The sequence below is a fragment of the Acartia tonsa genome, chromosome 11 (assembly GCF_053477335.1).
Source record: "Acartia tonsa isolate MP-2025a chromosome 11, ASM5347733v1, whole genome shotgun sequence".
Classification (NCBI taxonomy): Eukaryota; Metazoa; Arthropoda; class Copepoda; order Calanoida; family Acartiidae; genus Acartia; species Acartia tonsa.
In genome coordinates this window covers 25,288,576-25,310,572 of record NC_137270.1, presented here as the reverse complement: position 1 = coordinate 25,310,572, position 21,997 = coordinate 25,288,576, and the positions used below count along the sequence as shown (strand labels likewise).

Genomic DNA, 21,997 nt, shown 5'->3' with positions numbered 1-21,997 from the left:
TGGGACAACAAAGAAGAATATTATAAGCGAAGCAACTCTATAATCAAGTCCAAAAATGTAAGTATGTCCATAAACATTATCCTGCTTTTAAGCAGTTTTTCAACAAATTTACCTACAATTTTGATTCGACATTTATACATTTATGTTCCAATTTTTCAGTTCAGATACTATACAAGTGTTAATGTCCGTTTGTCCTACCGTTTCAGTGCTTCGCTTTTATGGATGTTGTCATCCTTGTTTTTTTAAACTCTTAATACTGTTTACGGTCAAACTGCTGGTCGCACTGTCTAGGTTTACGATCTTGAAGAACAAAAAATTTAAAAAATACACTCGTATAATCGTAATTTAAGCATACTTAATTTCGCTGACTGTTCGATATAAATCATTTTTAGGCTAAAAAGCCTAAACAGTACCCTTCATATATCCGACTTGTTCCAATGACTAGTTATATTTTTAATGCTGTTCCTTACATATGATGCTTGAATAAAACATTATTTGGAGCTTTCCCTCAAAGTGCCTTGCGAGTACTGACATCCCTCCCCCCTTTTACTATGTTTTATAGTTAGGAGTTTTCAAGATCAGGAAAACCTCTCAATATTCTTATCGGAAATATTTATTAAGCATATACATATGAAACAGGATTGAATTAATCTAAAAATTTCACGGATGTGTGGTCGAATTAATCCAAAGCTGATTTGGATCGTCATTCCTAATTTCAAAGTTGTCATTTTCAGATTGTCATGTAAATACTACCTACTTACTGAAATGAAAGATTCCTGTGACGATTCCGGCGAAGTAAGTTAGTCACTAATATTATCTTATCAATAGTAAAAAACCGATGGGGGGCTGTTTATTACACTAGTCCCAAAAGTTTCATAACATAATATTTTCTTATTCGATTACTTGACAACTTTGGGGACTATAATTTTGATTTGTTGCTTCACAAAGACGAGTATCTAAATTTTCCAACCAATAATTGTAATCTACAGAAGGGGTAATTTTGTGTAACATCATTGGGGATGTACATCAATTTATCGGCAAATGTCTTATCCCTTTAGATCCCTGACAAAAATTCTTGAGAGTTTTGTTTCCACGTAACCAAGAAGATAAATTTCCACGAACTGTACAATGGAGGCGGAAGGGGGGTTATCATTTGATAATTTGTTGTCATGTTTAGGACATAATTTATGTTGGCGAAAGTAAGAGAGGGTCTTTGGATATTAAGGTAATCTAAATCAGTATTTGAAAGTAACAGGATGGCTAAGTTTACCGAAGGATCTCGCTAACCGCTGGATCGATATGGTTCTCCCTTTCCGTGCAGCTACTTTCTTTCCTATGTTTGTGGTGGGCACTTCCTCTCAAGAGTAAAAATGTGTAAGTGACTTTAGGGGCGTAGCCGATAGTAAGTAAAACATTGTATTATATACTCTTCGATATTTAAAGATAGAAAAAAAAACGGTATTATCCTCATAGGATTTTTTTCAATTTTGAAAATTTCTGAGAACTTAATCGTTAACAAGATCTTTTCTACTAGGCCAAAATAAACCATAAAGGACGTTTAAGAAAACAATTTTAATAACATACTTAACATGCCTTATTTAATATTCTATTTTATAATATTTTGCACAATGAAATCAACAAAGCATTTGATGCTAGTTCTGTAGTTTTTCTGTTTTCATAAAATTATTACTTAACTTTTCGTGTGACTGAAACCTTGTATAATACTGATTATTGTGGGATAGTGTTCTAGTCCCTTGTTATCGTTCGTGCATATTGCTGTCTCCTTTTAACTTTGCTGCATATTTTAGGCGGTTCCACGACAAAGAAAAGCACCAAAATCAAGGTATTGCACATTTAAATAAGGATGACAACGTCCATATGTAGCGAAGGTCTTAATATAAATAATAGCGAAGCAGGTGAAGATCGGATATTTTGAAATAGTGTATCTATCTTTACTGTAAAATATTATTGTAAAACATTTATAAAACTGTAAAGCCATACGTTTCCTTACGATCAGGGCTGGTATAAAAAAAAAAACTGGGTTTCTAAGATTTTAAAATTCTAAAAAAAATCTGGTTTTTTAATACCTGTTTTCTTTAACTTTCACTCCACTTTGACTTTATTATTGAGTATCATTATTCATTATGAATCAATTTAGAGACATTTTAAGTCCAATTAGACCAATATTAAAAAAAAAAACCAAAACCTTTAAATCTTTTTTTTTCAACCCCGCCTAGTATCGTAATAGCTGACTTAAGAAAAGATGACATAAATAAACATTTTACGCGAAAAATGTACATAATAAAAATAATCCGTTTTTAGCAAATATACACAGTATTCCAATATTATTTTGTTTAAAGCCCCCTGACTAGAGCTTAACCCCTTCGTTGCTCTCATCAACTGTTCTCTATCCTTATAATATCTAAAATAAAGTAATAAATGGGGGGGGGGGGGGTATGCAACCATCTCGTAATCAATGCGCAAATGGCACTTAGAATCCGAATTTCGTTACGAAACTTGGCATGAGTAATCCTTGGTAGGTCTATTTTCCCAAAATTGAACATAAAGTTGAAAATTTTATTCATTAATTGAAAAACTTTGGGTACTTTAAATCAGCGTATCGGAGCCGTTTGATTTTGGTGTGGCTCAGCGGAGACGTCTGCAATAATACGGTTCCGGCTCCAGCTCCGGCTCCGACCTAAAATCAAGAAAAACTCGACATATTTTTTTTCTCCCAAGTCTATTTTTGAATTTTGAAGGTTTTAAAAGTTCAATTTTTGATGAAAATGGACTTGAAAAACTTAATAGGGGCATTTGCACATGAAAAAAACAGAGTTACCAAATTATAATTTATAAAAAAAATCTCTTTATTTATCTAGTCGGAGCCGGAGCTGTTTTTTAACAAAAAAAATACGGCTCCGGCTCCAGCAAAATATGGCGGCTCTCCGGCTCCGAAACACTGCTTTAAATTATTTTAATTGGTTTGTTCCTAACATTTTAAACATATAATCTAGATAATATATGCAATTTATCTATCATCACTTGGAAAGTTGTATCAATTTTTATTGTTTCAACCCAAAGCTTTCATTGTATTTTATAATGTTCATTGTAACCCCTTGGGCCAATCTAATTAATTTTGATTGTTTTGTTCCAAACTTTTGAACCAATAATTTTAAGTAACCTCCCCCCTGTGAGACAACCTGCTGCTAATAATTCCAACCTGTCATCAAGCTCCGAGCAGGAGCTGATCAAATTCGCGAATGAGAATACTGCGCCACCACTGTGCAGCAGCGAGAAAGGTAGGAATAGTTCTTTATCGCATCGTATTATGAACAGCTTTCTGCGGAAATAAAAATGTACAAATATAAGACTAAAAGCAGCTTGTTTAGCACCGAGATGCCGAAGGCACCAGCTAAAAAAAATGATTTTAATCTTATGAATGTTCATTTTATATTCGAAGAAATATAATCATAAATATAAACATAATTTCTCCCTATGGCTGAGAACCGGTTTTAATCCACCGGATATTAATCGTTTTCGTAGCAAATTTTTTTCCAGCGTGTGGCTTCGAAACTGATTGATTTAGATCCTGTTCTTAGACATAATAAAAAAATCATGTAAAGCTCCGTATTGCCGACAATTTTCCGGAACCAATAATTTCAACCTTCAGAAGTAAGGGGCGCCGTGGCTCAGTGGTAACACACTGAGCTACGGTGATGAGAGTTCGAGTTCAATTCTCCATGTGTTGACTTGAATTTCTCATTCGCAATAATGATCACGCAACTTCCCCTGGTTATGTTAGAAGGGGATTATTGAGTAAGTTTGGATACTCAATAGTCAAGTACATAATATCAGTACTACCCTTATCCCAAGCTCCTCTGCGGAAAGCGTCATTCATTACGGTGACTTAAATTGGGACACCTGCCATACTCGGCGAGGGTTAGGTAATAATGAGTAGCTCTCATGAGACAGCGGGTCAAGTCACAATGTGCTTGAACGTGGAGCTTGATAGCCCTAGTGGCTAGACAAAAGTGTCTCTTCCTACTCCATGACTACTTAGGCCCAAACCCTAAGAAACTATGGCTAATCAATCAATCAATCAACCTTCAGAAGTGGTAATTTTTATTTTTCTCATTGTGGATGTGCACCAATTTATCGTCCATTGTCTAATCCCTTAAAAAAACCTGTTATAAAATGTCTTTTTCCTTCCCAAACTGGTTTAGCTTGATGTTGCTTAACCAGAAATAGATGAATATTTTCCCAATTTTTTTTTACAGTGTGTTCTACGAATCGAGTGATCTCAAAACCAGCTTTAAGTAGTACAATAACTCCTCGAGGTGTGACTAAAAGCGTTCCTAAAGGTAATTTCATTAGTAAAGCATCCAAATATTAAAAAAAACACGTGTTAATAGGCGGCTATTTCAACTTTAGAACTTTTGAGAAACATTTCACTTAGAAGTGCATTTTTTTGCAAAACGTATGATGTAAAATTTAAATCATAAAAACATCGATATAATGCTAATTTTAACTGCCATAAAAGATTTTTTATCATTTTCAATTGAGCTTTTGAAATACCTACATGGTTTTAAGAACCTAAAATTGAATTTTTATATAATGTTTCTAAACTTTTAAAATACTTGGTTTTAAGGGAAGGTCTCAGATCAGTTGCCCTGTTAAAATTTAAAAATAGTGTATCGCATCGTATTATAGACAGTTTCCACGGATGTTAAAATTAAAAAGAAAGATTAAAAAGTTTTCTTGGAATTATAAGATTAAAACCGAAGTCCCGGGCTTACAAAACTAGTATTAATTTTATGAATTTTATTTTATATTCGTGGAAAATTGTCTGTAATACGATGCCATACATAATTTTCAGAATGCTGAGATCCGGTTCTATTTCAGCGGATAGTTATCGGTTTCGAATTCTACAAATATACCTATTAGAAACTCTAATAAAATATTACTTGGCCCCATACATAAAATATGGTCAGTTAAGTTCGTCAAAAAGGAGGATTAATTTTTTTTAAATGTTCAGATAAAAAATGTAACAAACGTAAGTTTAAAGTTTTAAAATTCCTCCCGCCAACTTTAACCCCTGCACAAAAGGATAGACTGGCCGCTAAAAATCTAGAAAATCAGGCCGTTCCAGGTATTAACTACAAGGATAGGACATTGGAGGATAAAGAGTAATTTTTTTTGTGTATTTTCTTAATTTTTAACATTTCATATAGCTAGGTACATTTGGTGAAAATTAAGAACAGCTTGAATTAATAAGCGCATTTGACTAAATGCTAACACTCAACTTTAAAGAAAATACGCGAAAAAATGAAAACTTTTGGTATTTGCCTGTGATGGCTGATATCAATTAGTATTTAGTATAACTATAGGAAGAGGGGATGAGGGGGTTTAAGGTGGGTTGTTTTTAATTCAAAGTTTTATCTTTTTGGTATCTAAATATTTTTTTTGTTAAGGAACATCGTCAAGAAATTCAACAAGTTTTCAAAAGGTAGAATTTTTGTTTAAATGTGTAATTGTATGATGCTTAAGATCTCGTTAACAGCTGCAGCGATAAGGCTTTCTTTACAGTGAAGCATCGTATAGGTCCAGGGAAGGTTTTTTTTACAATTTTGAGGGAGTGTTCCTTGAACCTTCCTCCCTTTACAGTGAAGCTTCTTATAGGTCCAGGGAAGATTTGTTTCAATTTTGGGAGAAAGGTATCTTCACCCTCCCAAGAATATCGCCCTTGGACCTTGTCCCCTCCCCCCCCCCCCACCCCTAAAAAAGGAGTTTTTTATTCAAAACTGAAATAGAAGCTACTCAATTATTACATCACCCACCCTGGCCAGGGCCTAGAGTTTTGGTCACTTAGTAGTAGAACTGTTTCATGTATCTCGTAAACCAAATATCTAAGGGGGGGGTTTTTAATGCAACCATCTCGTAATCAGTGATTAAATGGCACTTAGAATTCTAATTTCAATCTGAAATTTTGCATGAGTAATCCTTGGTAGGTCTATTTTCCCTAAATTGAACAAAAAGTTGGAAAAGTGACGGCTGGCGGCTGGCAGCTCAGCCGTTTTGCCGTTTTTTGCCTATTTTCAGGGCAAATTCATCATTTATTACGTAGGAATCAAATTTTAAAAACATATTTTTGGTTTAATTCAAAGTAAATGATAGCAATAACCATTTTTAAAATTTCTAGTACCAGCTGCTAAACGGCTAGAACCGGCTGTTAACGGCTGGGAGCTGCCAAGATTATGAAGGGTAGATATGGCTTGTGATATATCTAGGGGTAGGTTTTTATGGCTGCTGAGCTCAAAAATACTACCAAAAATAGTTGCCGCTCATTTATTTGGCAGCTGGGTAACAGCTGCAGCTCAGCTGGGAGCGGCCAAGAGTAGAATGAGTAGATAGGGCTTGTGACGTGTCTAGGGGTAGGTTTTTATGGGTGCTGAGCTCAAAAATACTACCAAAAATAGTGAAGGCCCATCCATATGGCAGCTGGGTAACAGCTGCAGCTCAGCTGGGAGCGGCCAAGAGTAGAATGAGTTGAATCAGTACATAGGGCTTGTGACGTGTCTAGGGGAAGGTTTTTATGGGTGCTGAGCTCAAAAATACGACTAAAAATAGTGGCGGCCCGTCCATATGGCGGCTGGTTAACAATTGCAGCTCAGCTGGCAGCGACCAAGAGTAGAATGAGTAGATAGGGCTTGTGACGTGTTTAGGGGTAGGTTTTTATGGGTGCTGAGCTCAAAAATGCTACCAAAGATAGTATCGGCTCATCCATATGGCAGCTTGGTAACAGCTGAAGCTCAGCTGGGAGCGGCCAGGATAGAATGAGTAAGATAGGGATTGTAATTTGTGACGTGTCTAGGGGTAGGTTTCTATAGGTGCTAAGCTCAAAAAAAACTACCAAAAATAGTGGTGGTCCATCCATATGGTTGCTGTGTAACAGGGGTAGGTCTGAGCATCAAAAATAGTGGCGGCCCATCCATATTACAGTTGGGTCATAGCTGCAGCTCAGCTGGGAGCAGCCAAAAGTAAAAGGAGTATATAGGGCTTGTGACTTGTCAAGGGGTAGGTTTTTAAGGGTGCTAAGCTCAAAAAAACTACCAAAAATAGTGGTGGCCCATCCATATGGTTGCTGGGTAACAGCTGCAGCTGTGCAGCAAGCCTTTGTTTAAGACTTAGATCTAAGCACTTTTTGGTACTATTAAAGGATAACCAAATATTGAATATTTCAGTATTAATTTAGTTGTTAAACAGCTGAAATTGGCTGAGAACAGTTACCAACAGATAAAAGTAAAAGTTTAAGACATAGCTTGTAATGTGTGGGGTAAGTTTTTATAGGTGCCAAGCTTATTAATACTCCCCAAAAATAAAAAGGTCCATCCATATGGCATTAGGATAACGGCTGCTGCTCAGCTGTAGCTGTTACCCAGCCGCCATATGGATTAGACCCCATTATTTTTGGTAGTATTTTTGAGCTCAACACACCCACAAAAAGTTAAAAACCTATTCCTATATTGCTATATCTACAACATATAGTTTTGGCTGTTGATAACTGTTTTCAGACGTTTTTGGTAGTTTTCAGTGAAACCTAGAAATTAAAAAAGTGTTACTAGTAATATGTCCATGAAATAAAGTTATAATGTTAATTGGGCGAAGTTTAATTCTACTGAAATAATAAATTTTTTGATATCCTTGACACATCACAAGCTATGTCTTAAACTTTTATCTGTTGGTAATTGTTCTCAGCCAATTTCAGCTGTTTAACAACATAATCAATACTAAAATATTCAATATTTAGTTAACCTTCAATAGTCCCAAAAAGTGCTTACAGCTGAGTCTTAAACAACGGCTTACTGCACAGCTGTAGCTGTTACCCAGCAACCATATGGATGGGCCACCACTATTTTTGGTAGTTTTTTGAGCTTGGCAATCATAAAAATCTACCCCTTGACACGTCACAAGCCCTATGTACTCATTCTACTCTTGGCTGCTCCCAGCTGAGCTGCAGCTGTTACCCAGCCGCCATATGAACGGGCCGCCACTATTTTTAGTAGTATTTTTGAGCTCAGCACCCATAAAAACCTACCCCTAGACTTGTCACAAGCCCTATGTACTCAATTAACTCATTCTACTCTTGGCCGCTGAGCTGCAGCTGTTACCCAGCTGCCATATGCAGGGTGACCACTGTGTACTATATGTACTTTATGTACTATATAGTCAAAATTTTGTACTATATGGTACTATATGACAAACTAGGTACTATATGTACTATATGAGTTAAAATTTTGGTACTATATGAAATTTTTTTAATATTATTTTAAATCTTATTACCAACCAAAGTATTATAATATTGTTTGTAATATTACAATGTACTTTCAGCTCTAATACATACTAATATAGAGAGTAGTGATTTGGGTATGTAAAGTAAAATTATAAGCTTTGAAATATGCAATGACTCTTAAAATCACCTTGATCATATATTTTTTTGCTTCAATGATTTTTATTATTTCTTATAAGATATAAAACTCTTTTTGTTCTTCATATTTTTATGATTGCTGAAGCGGCTAAATACATAGACTAAATTTTTAATTAGTGCTTTTCCTGTATATTGCTAGATGTCCAAGTTAGGTTAAGTAAAGAATGCCCTGCTGGGTTAGGGTAGGAACTTGGAGGTGTATGTATAGAAGACCGACTCAAAATGCAAAAAAAATTGGCGCACTATTTTAACCCATTTCTTTTATGATATAATGACAATTGACACCAAAACAAGTGTTCTGGTAGCTTTTTTCAGCAAAATGTCAATTTGATTTTCATAAAAAAAAAAAATTTTGTTATGGCTTTATACACCTTCCTGAATTTGCTTTGAAGAGTATATTAAAGAATTTAAAAAAACGATTTTTAAAGATTTTGATCATAGAAAGGGCTATCCTCAAAAGACTGACAATTTTGGATGTTTTAGCAAAATCAGCAGATTTTGAGTTATTTAAGGATAACTTGTCAAGGGTCAATATTTTTATAAACCATTTTTTGATTCTTAATCTACTCTTCAGGAAGGTAAATAAAGCCATACTTTGAAAGAAGAAAAAAGTTTCTCCTCTAGAGGGAACCCTTCCCTTTTTTATGAAAATCAAAACTGACATATTGCTGAACAAAAGCAACCAGAACACTTTTTGAGTATCAATAGTCATTATATCATGAAAGGAACTGGTTGGAACAGCACGCCCATTGAATTATAAAAAAAAATTGGTAATTCTGAGTCGGTGAAATGTATAGGTTTAGATCCTCACTGTAAATTTTAAGTAATACCTTTATGTGCGACATCTTTAAAGGAAGTGTGGACATAAAAATTTCTCATCTGATTATCAAATCTGAACATTTTCTAAGCACATTTCACAACACTGATCAACCAAAAACGTCCTATTAACACTCACTGTCTACAAAGGGTTGAAACTCAGAGGTTATTTAAAATAATAATATCTTTTTTTATTGTGTTGGACAATAAATAACCCACTCTGGAGAATTAGTTTACACTTTTATCAGACTGTTTATAAATAAATATTGCACCTTTATTATTTACAAATTTTTAATTAAAGGTGGGCCATCTAAAGTTACTTGGATACTAATAAAAAAAAACCTATTTCTAGCTTTGTTATTGTATTTGGTATTCAATAAAAATTTTTGCTTATTTTATCAATTTCTAAGTAACTATACATTAGTTTAAACTTTTAAAGCAAGGATTGTATTAAAAGTCAGCTTAACTGTTGTGAAAATAAAGAACTATGTCAAAAGTTTAGTGTTAGCTATAGAAGGAAAAAAAAGACAAGTAACCGCACATTTATATAGTCCGGAAATTTTTCCCCAATCTTGGACATACTTTGATAAGCTGATGAGAAATTTTCTCGTTCACAGTCCCTTTAATTACGCAATAAATGTCCATTTTTAGGACTTATTTAAAAAAAGTCTTCTAGTGTTTGGTCCTTCCACCAATTAAAAAAATTGTTTAATGCTCCCTCATCATTTCACAAAAACCTTATTATTTCATTTTAAAAAGTCCTCAGTTTTAAGGAAAACTATTTTTGTTTAAAATTACTAGGAATATCCCATTTTTTGGGTGAAATTTCTTTTTTTTTTTGGGGGGGGGGGGTTGTTATGGGGGATTTCCTAACCCCTTTATTTGTTTTTTTTTCTCTGCGGCTTCGCCCACACTGTGCTTAAAACCACCACATGAACAGTACAAATATTCTCTGAAGAGTAGAGCCCAATTGGTTCAGCAATTACTTTTTACTTACAAGAAAAAATTTAGTGGGGGATATCATTTTCTTTTTTTTGAGGGGGTTAGGATTTACCAACCCCACAAAATTGCTTAAAACCACTATATGACCAGTATGTATATTCCCTGGAGAGTAGTGCCCATTCAGTTCAGCAGTTACTAAATTCTTAATCTTTAGATGGACAGACATCAAGCTTCTTTGTATTATAGACTAGCAGCTAAGTACCTAGATTCTAGGACATCCCAGGACATAATTCTGAAAATTAAATAGCCCAAAACCTACATACGACCTCAGTGAAGCTTACCTAAAATTGCTAACCCAATTGTTCAGTAGTTAATGAGATCTTAAGCTTCAGTCATAAAACCCTTACTACTTTATTTAATAAGACATATAGGTACTATTTTTTAATATTTGGTACTATATGGTATTACTACATAGTTAGTTAAAATTTTGGTACTATATGGTACTATATTAGTTTAAATTTTGTGTACTATATGGTACTATATGAAAATTTTTATGTACTATAAATGTACTATATATTTGTAAATTTTGAGTGGTCACTCTGCATATGGATGGGCCACCACTATTTTTGGTAGTATTTTTGAGCTCAGCACCCATAAAAACCTACCCCTAGACACGTCACAAGCCCTATCTACTCATTCTACTCTTGGCCGCTCCCAGCTGAGCTGCAGCTGTTACCCAGCTGCCATGGATCGGCGCCACTATTTTTGGAAGTATTTTTGAGCTCAGCAGCCAGAAAAACCTACCCCTAGACACGTCACAAGCCATATCTACCCTTCATAATCTTGGCAGCTCCCAGCCGTTTTCAGCCGGTTCTAGCCGTTTAGCAGCTGGTACTAGAAATTTTAAAATGGTTATTGCTATTATTCACCATGAATTAAACCAAAAATATTTTTTTTAAAGTTGATTCCTACGTAATTAACAATGAATTTGCCCTGAAAATAGGCAAAAAACGGCAAAACGGCTGAGCTGCCAGCCGCCAGCCGTTACTTTTCCAACTTTTTGTTCATTTTAGGGAAAATAGACCTACCAAGGATTACTCATGCAAAATTTCAGATCGAAATTCGAATTCTAAGTGCCATTTAATCACTGATTACGAGATGGTTGCATTAAACCCCCCCCCCCCCTTTAATGGAAAATAAACTGATCTCCGCTTTTATTTCTCAGAATCCTGTTTCTGCCAACCAAACCAGTGTTATTGCGAAAAACCCGCAACAGCAGTTTGTTAAATTTGTCCAGAGCCCACAGCAAACCAGAGTTGAACAACAATCAACCGGTAGAAAGCAACAGCCAACCTCTGGGAATCAACAGTCAACCTCTGGAAACCAACAGCCAACCGCTAAAAACCAACAACAGGGATAAATATTCTGTATTCCTTTCAAGATTTGACCGCCCTTGAAATCTCTGACTATACCGTGTTATAACAAAGGGGGAGGTAGGTTGTGCTAAAAATCCGTAAAGATGTGAGTTTTAAGGCTTAAAAACAGTAGTAGACCGATAAAATTTATGTTAACTTTTCAATTTTTTTTGTCTATTGTTCTTCTCAATAAGGAATACACTTATTTAGTGAATATTATCGTTTTACTACTGTTTTTAAGCCTGAAAACTCACATCTTTACGGATTCTTAGCACACCTACCCCCCCCCCCTCGGATCATTTAAAAAATCGGCTTTATTTCAAAACGACTTACATTATTTTTATATTAAAAATTTATGTTAATATAAATACTTTTCTCGTATTCATTAGAAACCGATTAATATCCGGTAGATTAGAACCGGTTCTCATCCATACGAAAAAATTATGTCTAGCATCTTATTATATCCAGTTTTCTATCAAATATACAAGCATAAGATTAAAACCAGTTTTTTAAGCCCGTGCCTTTGGCATCTCGGGGCTAAAATGACTGGTTTCTATCTTATAATTGTACATTTATATCCGCAAAAAGCTTTTAAAATACAATGCGTGAAATAACTATTGTTTGGTGTTTTAATTTTAGAAAATAGATTTTTAAAAATATACATTGGCCCATAAAAAAAAGTTAAACTAATTATTGAGCTAAGCTAGACCTTTAGACGTCAGACAAATGTCATTCCAATAAAGGGTTTGGGATCATGGAAAGAAAATGATTTAGCGAGTTTCGTCGTATTTTCACAGTAGCTTTTGAAAGTAAATAGGCCCTGCAGGGTAAGAGCCCTAGAAATAGGAGAAAATCTACTGAGAAAATACGACGATCCATGATCCAAGGTTTGTGTTTATTTGCGTTATTTGGGGGGAATAGAGTTGCATCAAAATTAAGTAAAAGCCCCTAAATTTGTTAAGCCAACGAACAAGAAAACGTTTTCAAAACTTTAGGGATTAGTGTAATAAACAGGCAACAGCCCATTGTCCCCTTCTCTAAAATATGATTTAATTTTCATTCTGATAAAAATATACATAATACAATTTATCCTTTGTTAGAAGTTGAATTCGGACAGATTTAGCGTTCAAACAAAGGCTGGAACTGCAAGGTAAATCATACTCATACTCATGACAGACAGAACGACGGACACCTAAGGCTAAAACACATAGAGTATTTTGATTGTTAAAATTTTTAAATTGTTATTCTTATCGAATCTTTTAATAACATCAAGTATACGTCCAGTCGATTCCGGTCTTTTAGTTAAGACTTAGAGGTAAATTTATAAAACAACATCTTTTTAGATGTTGTGTACATATTTGAAGAAAAATATAAACTTATTTCTTTATAAACTCCAAGAGTCCAAATATGAAATTTTGATTTTTACCTGTCCATAGACCACCAGGAGGCCTGCAGCACCTGAACTTGGAGGCCGATTGTATTTTTTTATTCAAATATGTTAAATATGTAAATAAAATCTATAAAGATGCTTATGTTGTTTAAAAAAAAACTTTTATCTAACTCTTCAAATAAGAAATTTTGAATTTTCCTGTCCAGAGACCACCTGGAGTCCTGCAGCATCAAAAAAATGTAAAACTATTTTTATATCTAATAACCTAAATAACCTATTCTCTCAGTCCAAAGATAACTCATTTGTGTCATAACTTCCACCCCTTGGCCCCTTGTTCTTTGTTGCTTTCCTTTTTATAACAAAATTGTACAAGTTTAAATGTTTTTCGTTTTAAAGGGTATTGATAAAGAAGAAAGGAACTGTTTGTAGAAGTACTCCCACTCAGACAAGCTGGAGACTTGATCCTGCACAAAAGTTTTTCTTCCTCAAGAATTCTGATCAAGTTTTTGCTACCGTTGACCCCAGCATTTGTGAAGCTATCAGGTAATATAAAGGGAACTGTGCACGAACGATAACAACTTAGCAAGTATCCAGCCTGTATTATAGCAAGTTTGTAACAATTTGGTATAATCCTCTTAGAAATATTAGCATAACGCCAACAATTTTACATAATAATTAAGTATAATTTTGGGATCATGGAATGAAAACGTAGTTGCGGGTTTCGTCGTATTTCCACAGTAGCTTTTTTTCGTATTTTTAGCCGCTGCTTGGTCATTTACCTAACCCTGCTGGGAAGTCATTAGCATTTATCTAACCTAACCTAAAGTTACAGTACGACGAAACCCGCTACTTCGTTTTCTTTCCATGATCCCAATTTTGTTTTAACTTGTAAATTAATATTATCCTTGTTAAGTTATGATACTCGACAATTGCTAATATACGTTTGTCCTACCGTCTTAATTAATAGCAAGATATTTTATAAATATTTTCATGAAGGTTTCGTGATTTTCTTATATCTTCAAGCTTTCTTTTAAGTTCTTCATCCATTTTGTGGGCACATTTGCCCTTTAATGCACTTTGTCCGTGTTTCAATCCGTAATTTTTGTGTCTTGCTATTTTTAAATTTTGTCTTCCTTGTTTAGGTCTGATCCTCTGATTGATTTCTACAAGAAGAAGCCTGTTTCTGAACCTAAAGTTGACTCATCTCCTAAAGAGCCAGAGGTAAATGTTGAAGCATTAATTTACAAGAAAGACGACATTCTAGGTAGGGGCCCGGGTGAGTAAGGGGTTGTTTAGACCCCTCTAAAAAAAAGTAATAGCCCCTCATCAGGGGCGTCCAAGCTTTTTTTTTGGGGGGGGGGTAAAATTTTTTTAGGGGGGGGGTAATTCGTGTTTGGGGGGGGTAAAATGGCGCGCAAAGCGCGCCGCAAATTTTGTTTACCCCCCCCCCCAAAATTTACCCCCGGGGTAAAATTTTTGGGGGGGGTAATGTAAATTTTATTAAATATATAGTATTAAAAATGCGCGCGAAGCGCGCAAAAATTTGTTTTATTAGAGATTTTTTATTTTGGGGGGGGGTTAATTACCCCCCCAAAATTGTTTGGGGGGGTAAATACCCCCTCCTAAATGGTTGGGGGTGCCTACGGCACCCCCAGGGTAGGGGTAAATTTTGAATGGGGGGGGTAAAATGAAAAAAATCGTTTGGGGGGGGTAAACGCCCCATTACCCCCCCCCCCTTGGACGCCTATGCCCCTCATAAAACTCACTCCTCCAGGCAGCCCCCCCCCCCCTCAAGAAAAAAAAAGATTGAACGAACTTCATCATAGGAGAATTTTGTGAACCATAACCAACTAAAGAAATAATGAAAATTTTCCTCAAAAAAAGTAATACTTGTATCTCATATTCAATGATGTTTTTCATATTGCCAGCTAAAATTCATATTTTTGCAATTAAAGAAAAAAAAAGGTTATATTATTTTTATGAATTCGCCACTCATGACCTTACTAGAATCAAAATGTTTCTAAAAAATAAAAATATATATTTCAGATTGAAAATCCGCTATCAAACTTTTCCACGATGATGGAAACTTTAGATAACGAGGACATAAGTTTCACAGGCTTTCAAAATGAGACACAGCAAGGTATATTTAATTACGACAACTTTTATTTAGTTAAGTTTTAATACTTAAAATCATCTAAATCTAAAATAAACCCGGACCTCTGTGAAGTTTCCTTAAAAAGGGAGAACTCAATCGGTTCCTCTGTCATAAAAATATTAAGTTTTTTTTGTGTCTGGTGAAAATGAAACAATGTTAGCAGCTATTTGTGTTTTAATTTTTAGCCCCAAATAGAGAAGATTATCAAGAACAAGAACAAAATCCAACAAGAATTTTCCGACCAAATGAGAGCCAACAAAAAGTAAATCATTTAAATTACAATATCGCGGAAAATCCGCCAGTTGTAAATGGCCAAAATGCTCAAAATACGCCAAATCCTCAAGTATTTACGAATATCAACCCTTCAGTAAAACAGCCATCCTTGCAACCCCAGCCTACAACGACTATTGTTTCTCAGCCGCGACCAGTGCAGAATATGAACCATCTGACACCATTTTCCACCCAGGCACCCAGCCCGCGACAGGTGCAAAGAAACGCGTCGCCATTTGAACAAGGACAAAGACGGGTGCAAAGCAGTCCACTAAATTTTTCTGTTCCTCCGCCGCCGCAGCATCCATCTAGCAGAATTATAATGCCCGCAGTCAATAATATGGGTTTGTTTCTGCAAACAGCCATCCCTTTTACTAAAATTTAAATTCTTTTTGTAGGATTAAGGTATTAAATATATTTTGTGCTTATTAGGAAGCTTAGTTACATTTCTAGATGACTTGACAATAATATAAGGATAGGAAAATTATTTAAAATCGATCTTTGCATTTTTTTGCATCTTTATGTTAGTAACGAAGCTACTCTATAATTCGAAATGCCCGTCCGTCTGTCTGTCATAGATAGAAAGGGGGAAACGTGTTTTTTTCTCGGCTCCTATAAAAGTTAGAGAGCTGAAATTTTCAGAGATTAATCATGTTAACATTCTTCATATTTTCACTTAGTTTCATTAAGATTTGTCAATTGGTTGGGGTGCTAGATCAATTCCTACATTTTTAAGTTTTAATGATTTTCTCAACTCCTATTCATTTTAGACGGCTGAAATGTTCAAGGATTGAATAAATCGCAATTTACATATCCCCACAAAGTTTCATTAAGATTTGCTTATTGGTTCTTGATCTATTCCTAGATTTTCACGTTATAATCTTACAAGGTTTCGTGATTTTTAATTTAATTTTTTTTTGAAACTGCCTTAAAGTTCATTTTTTCCGGATATCCATCCATAGGTAGTTTTTTAGCTTCGCTACTTATGGATGTTGTTATCCTTGTTGGCCTTTACCTTCTTTTCTTAATACTTTATATCTTTTGTGGATTTATTTAAATTCATGTATTTCCTAAGATTTTAAATAATACAAAAATTAGGAAAAACATACGATATATAGTTTTGGAAATAAATCACGCTAATATCCAAGGACTGTACCCAATGTTCCGTTGGTTTAAAAACTGGGCGCTTTTATGCTAGATTGTCGAAAACGATAAGTGTCCAAACTTTAAAACCGATAATGTTAACTTTTAGTAGATAGGTAGTGTTGTTTATAATCATTGATAATGTATTACAATTTGAATTTTTCGTCAATTGTCTTATCACTGGAAAACATCTCCCCAATTATGACTGGCTGCATTGCATAAACACTGAATCCAAATCAAGGCTCAAATTATGAGAATTACAACCATAACTGCGGCAACCATTGGTCCAGTAACACAAACAATTATCCCCCACCACATCCCCAACATCCTAGCAGTAGTGAACCCCCTAGTTATCAGTACAACTATGAATCTGCACCAGTACCGGGTCATGCAAGTTTTCTACCTGTAAACAATCAGCTGCATTTACCAACAGGAATGTAATTCAATCATTTTGATTTTGGATCAAAAGAATCGCTGCCACCGAGTCCGAAAGTAAGGGGTAGGGTGATTGTTTCGACCTATAAACAGGTTTAAGTCATTAAGACTTCCAGTCAAAGGTCCTGCAATCAATAGGTTGGTTGTCAGCTGGGCATTACATGATCTAATGCACCAGGTTTTTGGACAGAAAAGAAGATAGTCAACCTTTAGTAAAACCAGGTTGATCAACCTGACGTAGCAATGTCATGGACAGTAGCCTCGCCCGTGCGCGGTTTATTGCTAGGCCATAGTACTTCATCAAACCCTCTATTTAAGTCAAAAGAACAGCAATTATCACATATCAAACAATATGTCTTCTGTCTTAACCAAGTCACATATGCTGTCTTTTTCTCTTATCTTATGCCAACTGAACATCTGTTCTATAACTCACTTTGTCCGTTTTTTCATTCGTGACTATTTGTATTCCGGTAATTCTGAATGTTTTCATCCTTGTTAAGTTTTCGTGAAATAAAAAAAGAAATTTAATTGAATAAAACTTAAAGGTTACAACCATACCAATCCTATGCAGCCTCACTACAATAACTCGGAATACTGGTACAATAATCTAGGGACGGAAATAAGGATTCGGATATAACAGCTAAAAAAACTTAATTTTAAAAAGGTTAAGAAAAATTCCCCGTCTATCTTTAAAGAACTTTGAATAAATCTCCTTAATGAACAGACAGGCGTTCAAAGTCAGTATAAGGATAATTTATCATTGTTAAGAATTATTTTCAACTAATTCACCATTTTGCGTTAATAGCAGATACGACTTTTACATCAACCTCCTAAAACTTCATTTTTATTTTTTCCCCTCCTAGTTTTTTCGACTAGGGAGGGGAGAAAATTAGAAAAATGTTTAAAGAACTCTATATTTTATTCACTTTATCCCCCCTCCCACATATTTTTTTTATTTTTTTTCACCTAGGAAGGGGAGAAGTGGAAAAAATGTTCAGTTTTCTTAATTTAGCAGGGTCAATTTTACAGAATATACGCCCCTGGCTGTATATGTAATAACTGATTGGTCAGGGGAAACAGAAATTCCAGCTGTCTATCTTGAATAGTAGGAAGATAAAATACGTATTAGCTTGTAGAGGTTTTAACAGACAGGAGGACATTTGGAATGATGAAGTAGATTTGCTATAAAAAAAATTGAAATATTTATCATTTTATTTCCATTATTATCTAAGAGCTCTGTATTTTAAGATTAGGGTAAGCAAAAAATAGCCTAAAATTATCCTAAGGATTATAAAAATCTCATTAAATCAAGAAAGTAGTAATCAAAATCTTAAGCTACACACCAAAAACAGTTATCCTTATTTCCGCGTGCATAGCTGTTCCACATATGGAGTACACTGACCAACAAAGTGGATGGGATTATTATAATCCAGATCCTGCTGTCTGCTACTATCCTCCGCTTAATACAGGATGGATTGGCGGCCATCATCATGGGTATCATAACCAACCAGCAGTGCCCTTTCAGTTTGGTAACAACTTTCCTACAGGTTAAACAAGTTTTTTTTTCAAAGGGGACTTTGCATGAATTAGAGCAAGTGATTTTAAGCACCTTTCATCAGTTAAATTTCTTTAAAGCTTAATTACGTTTTTTTCTTCAAAAAAAACGCAATGCATTTGTTCATTTGAAGAAGCAAACAAGTGTATTCACCAATCAAATGCCTGACAGAAGTGTTCGAAGTTGTTTGAAATCATTTGCTCTCGTTCGGTCCTATCTCCCTTTAGCTACTTCGCAACTAGGGTATGTCTGACAAATAATATTCTTTACAAAAAACAATAATAATATTTGATACAAATTAGTTTGATGTTTGTCTGTCCGTCAGAAGCTTAAGATCTCGTTGGCCGCTAAATACGGGTCCTGTTTTGGTAGGTGGGGACAAGAAATTGCCACCCCCGGCCCCTAATTCCTTTTAAAAATCCAAAGAAATATTAAGGTCATGAATACCAGCTAGTATATCACCCCCAAGCACAGCATGCTCACATGAATGCTGTCGGTCAGCTGCAGGGCTGGCAGCTGCAACCACAGCCTGTGGAAACCGGTCAGCAGACGGCCGCTGGAACCTATCCAATTTCTGAGATGCAAGGCTCAGGTAAAATAATATTTTATTATTGAATGGGTGAATATAACACAAAATACAGGCACTGAACACATAAACACACAATTACACACACACAATTATGATTTTTGCATACCCTGATAAAATGTTTCTCCTGGCCTGCAAATATAACGACTTATGACTACCCCATCCCCTCTCCTAACCACGGAGAAACGTATTAACCAATATATGAGGCATACATTTGCATCCTAAATTGACGACAAAAATTCCTCTGTCACAACATCCACTCCATATATTTTATATCCATTATTTTGACTATGAATAAATTCCTTTTTATCTAAAGTAAATTAGCTTTTGAAATACTTACGGACGGTGGACATAATCAAAAATTATGTTAAGAACGAGCATCGTGGCAGCCAGGTTGGAATGAAAATCTAAGTTCTCAGTGGCAGAATTATTATCAAGAACCACAACTATATGAAAGACAAGGTATTAATGTGTTATATAAACACTAGTGTGTACGCCCCTAGAGGACTCTAAGGACATGTAAAATTGTTTTCAATCTATGTTAAAATGAGTGTTTAATCTTATGATTGTACATTTTTATATTCGTAGAAAGCTGGATATAATACGATGCTAGACATAGTTTTTTCGTATGGATGAGAACCGGTTCCTATCCACCAGATTCGAATGAATACGAGAAACATTATTATTGTTCATGCTATATTTGGTCGGTTAGAATGATTATACCATCTTACTAATTCTTATATAAAGGTAACAGGATGTTTGTTTGTGTGTGTGTAGCCTAAGATCATGCTAATCGCTGGACTGATATGGTTCTCCTTTACAGTGAATCATCTTCTCAAAGGTTTACAGAAAGTTTATATAAAAGTTCCCCCTCCCCCCCCCCCCCCCAAACAATAAAATAATGAAAAGTGGAGGGTTGGCCCTTCTTAAGGCTTCTAGAGGCGTATCCGCTAGTTTTACAATATTTTATTTGTAGGTGGAAGCCACCATTATGACAATAGTAATAGCCAATACAATGGTCACGAAGTTTCAGGTGGTCACCAAAGTCACAGCGGTCACAATGACCATTTTTCTGGTTATCAGTCACAGGATGATGTGAGGACAAACAGGACAGTGCTGGCTAGAAACAGTGGAACCAAGAACACGCAGGTTTGTTTTTTGGTTTCAAAGCTACTTTATAATCTGAAGTATCCGTGCGAAACAGCCTGTGAATAAAACATCAATGTACCGGCTACTCTTCAAGATCTTCCTATTACCAATCATATTTAATTTCGATATTTAATGTTCTTGTTGCGCCAGTCTATTGTTTAATCTTTGAAGGCTATTAGATTTATATGTAAAAATTTCCAAAACGGCTAATTTTTTGGTTGGTTTAATTTCCACTAGAGAAATGGAATTTTATCATCGTTTATGTGAGAAAGATTCTTATTTCTTTTTTGTTGTTAATATCTATCTTTTTATAAAAAGTAGTAATTTTTTTTTGTCGGGCATGCTCTCTACGTTCAGCCGTTTGGCAGCTAGCAGCCTTTTAAATTCATAGATTTTCAGCAATATTCGTTACCAGCAATATTTTACCGTGAACTGCAGTAGATCCGATGTTCGTTTACCTTGCTAGAAACAGTGTCAAAGGTCTTGTTTTAGTCAAACTAACATAATTTAATTATATTTATTAAGGATGGGAATCCGTCGAATTTTTGGGCCGGATTCGGATTCCGGATTCTGACGGATTCTTGCGGATTCCGGATTCTTATTTTTGGCGGATTCCGGATTCGGATTCCGGATTCTAGCAGTATTTTGAAAGGCCGTCCGTCACAGAGGGATAGCATTTTTCGTTAATATATCACTATGTTACTTAGTTGAAGCCTTGATTTGTTTTAAGTGTTGACTTCCAGCATAACTAAAACATTTACATCACATTAGTAATTATTAAAATTTGTTATGTAGAAATTTTTTTTTGATCTTTGCCTTCAAACAGAGGGAGTTGTAAGAAAAAAGACGGTAATTTTAGCCTACCAATTTAGAATCCGGAATCCGCTATAAAAAACGGATTCCGGATCCGGATTCGGATGCCAAAATTGGCCGAAAATTGGGCGGATTCCGGATTCGGATTCCGGATCCGGATTCCCATCACTAATATTTATACAGGGATCTAAAGGGATAAGACTATGGCCGATGAATTGATATACACATCCCTAGGGACGATACACAAAATTACTCCTTCTGTAGATTAAAAATATTGGTTGAAACACTCAACTCAATGAATCAACCATTAAGAAAACGTTATTATACAACTTTGGGGACAAGTGTAATAAACATTCCGTTTTTCCCCCCTCTCTCTGATATTTAGGATATCTTTTTATGTATTCAATTTTGTAGGAAAGGGCATGCAACAGTGTTATACTGGAAATGCGCGAACCCGAGACAACATCATCTGGCAACAGTGCTCGCCCGCAAAACTCACCGCAAGGCGGCGCACATATCGGCGTCCCCTCGTCTGTGGAGAGCGTGACAAAACAGCTGTTTATGTCGCCAGATAGTGCTTGTGACGTCATGTCTCCTGAAGAGTACAGGTAATAGGTTTATAAAGATGGGTCAGGGCTGTATATTCCGCAAATTTGACCCTGCTAACAGGGAGGGGGGGAGGGGGTAAAAAATGAAAAATATGTGGTTTGGGGGGAAAAAATGTAAAAATTAATAGAACTGAAATTTTTTTCTCCATTTTCCTCACCACCTTGGTGAAAATATCTATAAGAACATTTGGGAGGGGGGATTATATTAATGAAATACCTAAAGAGTACTGAAAAT

The 21,997-nt window shown here is 35.3% G+C and overlaps 2 protein-coding genes across 2 annotated transcripts in view; both read left to right on the top strand.

The window, feature by feature from the left end:
• The first annotated feature begins 230 nt into the window (after positions 1-230).
• On the top strand, positions 231-17,703 carry LOC145331700 (uncharacterized). The gene is made up of 15 exons (XM_080176508.1): positions 231-795; positions 1,178-1,225; positions 1,809-1,843; positions 3,178-3,299; positions 4,278-4,361; positions 5,036-5,149; positions 5,472-5,506; positions 11,469-11,657; positions 12,759-12,808; positions 13,445-13,591; positions 14,191-14,269; positions 15,095-15,188; positions 15,389-15,817; positions 16,858-17,050; positions 17,598-17,703. The coding sequence occupies exons 1-15, from the start codon at positions 667-669 to the stop codon at positions 17,686-17,688; spliced, it is 1,839 nt and encodes a 612-aa protein (XP_080032634.1). The 5' UTR covers positions 231-666; the 3' UTR covers positions 17,689-17,703.
• Positions 17,704-18,375: 672 nt separating this feature from the next.
• Positions 18,376-21,997, top strand: part of LOC145331684 (uncharacterized) — a 34,959-nt gene continuing 31,337 nt past the window's right edge. The window contains exons 1-5 of the mRNA XM_080176475.1: positions 18,376-18,598; positions 19,043-19,198; positions 19,565-19,654; positions 20,169-20,341; positions 21,569-21,762. Coding sequence (XP_080032601.1) covers positions 18,439-18,598; positions 19,043-19,198; positions 19,565-19,654; positions 20,169-20,341; positions 21,569-21,762 — 773 coding nt within the window. The 5' untranslated portion in view covers positions 18,376-18,438. The remainder of the gene's footprint in view (positions 18,599-19,042; positions 19,199-19,564; positions 19,655-20,168; positions 20,342-21,568; positions 21,763-21,997) is intronic.